The 6,459-nt window shown below is 37.0% G+C and overlaps 1 protein-coding gene across 1 annotated transcript; it reads left to right on the forward strand.

Annotated features, from left to right (window-relative positions):
- The first annotated feature begins 3,742 nt into the window (after positions 1-3,742).
- LOC149249019 (ubiquitin-conjugating enzyme E2 32-like) lies at positions 3,743-4,586 on the forward strand. Its single transcript, XM_089451675.1, is given in 1 exon segment — positions 3,743-4,586. A coding segment is annotated over 1 exon segment (768 nt). The 5' UTR covers positions 3,743-3,818.
- Positions 4,587-6,459: the final 1,873 nt, after the last annotated feature.

Raw genomic sequence — 6,459 nt, forward strand, 5'->3', positions numbered from 1 at the left:
ACAGTGATCACACCAAAACCAGTGCTCCAATCACAACAAGACAGAACTTGGAATGTCATCTAGAATCCATCATTATCCTTGAGAAATTTTCCATCTCCTTATGTCTAATGCTTTACTGCAATCCATAACCTGATCACTAGGCCCTAAACTGAGATTACTCCCTTAGGCTCTACCATGAATCCTTCACAAACTGGTCAACGGATTCCTAGGCCTTTAGGAATGAACCTTGAGACCAACTGTGCACCAGATTCCCAAATCCATTAGGCCATTCCAAAGCTCTAAAACCAAATTAAACATCTGAGCATACCATGGCATCCCGAAAAAGGCTAGGCTAGGCTGAAATCCATTGTAATAACCTGAGAAGACCATGCCACTAACAACAGGAGAACCATACACCAACATGCAAAGTCATGCATGTCCAAACTAGCTAGGAAATCAAACATGAAAAAGGTTACCTGCAAGTATTCCTGTTGAAGGTACTTGATCCTGCTTTAGTTTTCTTTATCCTTGCTTTATTTTCCTTTCCTTTGTGTTCTTTTCCTTTCCTTAATCCAAATTAGAGTGCTCGGAGAAAAATCTATGTGACCAAGAGAGAGAGAGAGAGAGAGAGAGAGAGAGAGAGAGAATAATGAGAGAGCTCTGAACTTGAACTTGGAAAAAGCTAGAAATTGGTCCTCATAAGCCTTTTTATGCATGAGGCTTATAATTTCTTCATTTTCCATTATTTTCCTTCAATTTCCTCCTCACCTACAACCTGTGACCTTTTACCTTCCCTTTCTCCTAATTTGCTTTATTTTCATAAATGAATGTGCTAAAAATGTCTTTTTTCCTTTTAATGCCTTTGCCAATTTACTTACCCAAAACACACATCTAGGGATGTTCACTAGGATGTATTTGTGAACATTCAACTTGGAATACATGTCCCTTTACTGTGGTCTTATTTTTCTTTTATTAAATTTTATTACATGAACTTTTCATGAGGGCTACTACATTCTTCCTAATTCGTAGTTTTGGAGTTTTGTAAATGATGCTATGATAAGTAGGTGTATGTGGGTTTAGGTTTTCTCCACTCTTGCTAAAAATTTCATTGTCCACATTTTTCCTTTACGTACATATTTTTAAAATTGCACCTCACAAATCTACAAGAGGGGAGAAATTACTATGTGTGATAATATATTTCTTAATAGGGTAGAAAATTTATGTTGTTTAATTGACTTTTGCAAAATTCTTCACACTAATATTTTTTTTTTCTACACATGTCTCATCCCATTGGTTATCTTCTAGCATTTTGTGTTGCGTGTTTTTTTTCTAATGAACTCTTAGGTTCCATTCGCTTACCATATAAAAATTTTATGAAATAAACTCAAATAATTTCTTTCTAGCCCCAACACAAGTTGTATTTAAGCTTGACACAATGTAACTAAGTTCATCTATTTTGACCTACTACATTTGTTAAGCACATTGGACTATGTTATGGTGTCTTGTGCTAATCTATACCACTGAGAGTGAGTTGGTACCCTAACGTGTTCCAATCCTAGCATAATAAATGAGGGTGAGTGGTCTAACTACTCTCTCATTATACTCATACCTCACTTCCAAGTATTTTCACTTCAGTTCAACCCTTCACACTTGCAAGAAAATATGCATAGATCATAATAGAATTACCTTCATATTTAAATAAGGATGAATACACACACACACAAACACACACATATATTTAAGATAAATATATAGATAATAGATTTATATGTTAAAATATCAAATATACTCATAGGGCTCATGTAGACCTTTACTCTATTACAACATAATCCTTGACATGGACATAAATCAATTGCTTATATGCACTAATAATCAAGTAATCAAATCAGAAACTTATATGTACACAGAAAATTGTAATTGTATTCATTGTTGGAACTGTACTTGGCAGAAAAACTATCGTCCCAACCATGAACTAAACCACTAGTTCCCCTCAAGATGAGATATGATTGCCTCCGAATAAACCCCCTCATTTATTCTTGAAGGTATCTTTTATAATCATACTTTGGCATCACAAATAAGATAAGTAGAAATTATATTTACAAGTATTTTTAGAGATATCCATTCCTACTATATCCCCATAGCAGTAGTAAGATCCGAAAAGAAGAAAATTGCTTGAGAGTAGTTCACTAATGAGTCAACAATGTTCCATAAAATTACTAGAAAAGAAAAATGTAGAATATTAAACAAAGGAATTATAATATTCAAAGGAAGGATTATGTCTCACAGTGAAAAATACGATGTTACTCTATATATATGAAAAATATCTTCGTACTCATTAATTATGTATATTTATTTCTCATGTAAATGTTATTCATTATCATTGTTAACAAATTATACTATACCATGTTACCGAAAATATACATCTTGATTCATGTAACAATTATTCATATTCATTAATTATTTATATTTGTTTTTCATGTGAATGTCGTTCATTACCATTGTTAATCAACTAATGGTTTGTTATTGGTATATACACCTGTAATTATTACACTACTTTTTATGACAATAAATGTTGAAATAATTAATAACCAACATAGATCCATCTTAATACCAACTCTATCAAATGTTGAGAGGGATGAGATATCTCGATATCAAAATCACTTTTTTGAGTGCAAAACTTGAGGAAATATACACATTTTTAAAACTAAAATAATAAATGAGTTAACTAATTGATTTTTATTTTTTATGACTTCCTATAATAATACAAATATATAGTATACAAATATTTATATAGTTTAGTTTTAAAATAATGAAGAGAATAATAAATTATTTATGCTTCAAGTTTTGAGTTTAAGTTAATTAAAACAATTTAGTTAAATATAAGTAGATTTATTCAGTTACAAATAAAAATAATAATAAATAGATTTAACAAATTTACTAATTAATTATTAATTAACACATTAATATTCCTTTCTTTATCTCCCGGTCCAGTCAAATGTGGTCAATGCCCAGTCTTTTGTAGTAGTTTCCTTAGTCAATAATAATTGCTTTTAGTTAGAAATAATTAATTCCTACTTCTCTATGGTTGTAATTTTCTATTTGAGGAGTTTGTTCCTACATAATAGGAATAAGCTAGAATATAGTTTCTCCTAGTTTAGTGTGTGGTTGAGAGAATCTCTCAACCACACTACTGTACGTCTAAGATAGAGTTTCTATCTTGAGACTATTGATTGTATAAATATGTGTGTAATTTCCTCATTCAAGATTAATAGAATATATTAGAGTTTGTTGTGTGCTATTTTATCTTGGTATCAGAGCCTGAGGGCTTAGCCCCTCATGGGCTTGGCTTCTCCTAGGCTGAAGAGAATAAAAGTTTTGTGAATATTTGTTTGTCCATCATCCGCTGTCCATTAGCTAGGGAAGCGATAGTTGTGGCGATTCACTAGTGATCAGGAGGCCTCGAACTCCAGAGGTTCACCGGTGCGGTCTGCTTCAGTTGGAGAATTATGGACCAACCTGCGAGATGTAGAAAGAGATACGATTTGCTTTTCTATGCGCTATGAACCAAAAGTGAAGAGTGGAAGCCGACTCGATCAGGAAGCCTATGAAGGTTTCTCAAATATTGCTAGCAGAAAACTGTGGGTGGAGAAATCCTTGATCGATCTGTTGTTGTAGAGTGCAGGTCAGCATAGACGAAAAGAAACATTGAAACCTGCACTCCTTCACAAGACAGGAGATCGACTCCCCCGGATGCTGGAGAATTAATAGTTCCAGGTTACAATTGTCTCTGAAATCAGCTGACTTGTGTCGTTGAGTGTATTTAGATCGGGTAATTCAAAATGGCAGAAGAGAAATTCAATATGAAGAATCCTGCTGTGAAGAGGATCCTGCAGGAGGTGAAGGAAATGCAGAACAATCCCAGCGATGACTATATGAGCCTTCCATTGGAGGATAATATATTCGAGTGGCAATTTTCCATTAGAAGACCTCGGGATACGGAATTTGAAGGCGGGATTTATCATGGTCAAATCCAGTTGCCTCTAGATTACCCTTTGAAGCCCCCTTCCTTTATGTTATTGACTCCTAATGACAGAGTTGAAACTCAGACAAAGATATGCTTGAGCATATCAAATTATCACCCTGAGCATTGATAACCATCATGGAGCATTCGAGCTGTGTTGGTAGCACTTATTGCATTCATGCCAACAAAACCAGAAGGAGCAGTTGGATCTCTTGATTACTCTAAGGAAGAAAGGATTGCACTTGCCACCAAGTCCCGTACGCACCCACCGAAGTTTGGAAATGCAGATCGTCAAAGATTAATTGATGAGGTTCATGAATATATGTTGAAGAAGTCTCCACCTATACCTGAATGCTATGCTGTGACAAATAATCAAGAGGCATGCAAACAATCTGTGTTGTCTGATGTTGATGACCAAGCCAAGGTAGTCATAGCTTCAACTGCAAAGCATTCCCAGGCGGGAGAAACTGAGATGGTTGGAAATGTGCATGTCACTGGTGCATGTGAGAGAGGCTATGTGATCATGCGAAGGCTCTGCTCGCAGTTTTTTGGAGGCTCTGTAGAACAAATTTTGGATCTGCACTAGCCTGGTGGAAACTCGACTTAGAACGACTGGTGCAGAGTTTGGCGAAGTCTTGCGCTTTTATGGCAGGGATCGAGTCTAAGGAGGCCGATTGCTTACTGAGGCTGATTTGTTCAGTGAATGACGTTGTTTGCGGATCGAACTCTAGAGGTTTGATTTGCTATTAGTTCTGTACAGAAGTGGCCCAGCTGAAGAACATGCGTGAGTTCATTGAATGGAAGAATGCAGGTTACATGTGTCAATTCACTGATAAAGAATGCTAACGGGTTGAGGACGTTGCCTCAATGGTCGCCTACAAATATTACCTCAATCTTCAAATATCATGATCGACTTGGTATGAGTCCAAATCGTATTTTTCTGCGCTCAGCGTTACAGCTGGGGAGGGATAATCTCAAAATCATTCTTTATTTCTGTGAATTCATAATTGTTATGTACCGTGAGGAACTCACGAAGTCTCCATCAGATCAGCCTTATTTAATTCAACAGCGTGACCTGGCCAATTTAGGGTTTGAACTGGTTACTATAATACTCAGACGTGAGCAATCATGAATGCACGTATGAGCCTTTCAAGATTCGGACTCAGTCAGAAGATCTCGTTGGGAAATCTTTTAAGGCCTGCACAGGTAGGAAGGAGGAAGGAGCATTGGCATTAATTTGGGAAAAAAATTGGAGGCCGACCAACAGTTTGTAAGAAGACTGAAATTGCCGGTCGTGGCAGTCAGAGTTTCTTCCTCATCTGACAAAATTTGCAGGAATAGGGATCGGAGAGATCCGAGAATCCGGATTGACCTTGAATGCGATGGAGGACTAGACCATGGAGTCCTGGATTATTATTTTGAAGGGAAAATAGTGTTCTATTCGTATGGTTGTGTGCCTATATCTGGATCATCAATGTTTGAGTGCACTGCATTCAGTCTAGGTGAAAGGTTGTCAATCCATTTTCTTTATCAATAGACCCCTCACAGGTATCGTTGGTGAAAAATAGTTGCTGTTATGTTTCGGAAATAATCATCTTTGCGCGGAGATAGAGAAATTAAATTTGAAGAGTTTATGTCGTATTTTCTTGGAATCATGTTTAAATATTATTGAGCCTTATTGAGCCTAGCTAACTCAATGTAGGCAAAGTTATTTTGTTAGAATTTGCAACCCTAATGAATGACAGGATAAGCATGGAGTTCCAAGAAGTTATTTAAGTAGACAAGGATGCCCAAGATGTGAACAATGAACGGATGAGGCAAAGCAGCAGTGACAACATTTATGGTGGACAACAAAGTAGATGTTTGTTTGAGTTAGTCTGGCTTGTGGAGTAGACTCCCTAGCATGTTATTGTAATAGTCATTGTATGTACCGAGAAACTCCAAAATGTTGAATGAAATGTAAGCCTTTTAAAGGTATTTGAAAGTTCGTGGTGATCTTAAAACCACTTTGTAATGGTTTACGGTTAGCCTGAAACCATCTTTTGTCACTGTAAAGTGATGGTTGGTGGTGAGCCAGAAACCATCTATATAGTCTTTGTGACTGAAGTGCCTTTGTGGCCAGCTTGCCTTTGTGGCAGAATCACCTATGTGGCTTGAGGTGCCTTTGTGGCTGGAATCGTGATGTCAATGCGTTGATTGACAAGTTGAGTGAATCTTTCTCTGCTTGCCTTTGTGGCTATGTGTACACGAGAGCTTTGTGCTCAATTGAGCAGGTGGACTACAGAACACCTGGCTCGGACTCAGATGATTTTTTCTAAGTAGAAGGGGATTGGCGCGTTTTTCGCGTTGACAGCAGCGCGAGGAAGGCCATCTGGCGTGTCTGTTAGGCAATTAATCATGCCAATGGGCGTGGTTTTTTCGTTCAGGATCGCGCCAATTCACCTTCAAGGGGATCTGCG

The sequence above is a fragment of the Pinus tabuliformis genome, chromosome 7 (assembly GCF_031772625.1).
Source record: "Pinus tabuliformis cultivar Carrire ecotype Pingquan chromosome 7, CPIR1, whole genome shotgun sequence".
In the NCBI taxonomy this organism is placed as follows: domain Eukaryota; kingdom Viridiplantae; phylum Streptophyta; class Pinopsida; order Pinales; family Pinaceae; genus Pinus; species Pinus tabuliformis.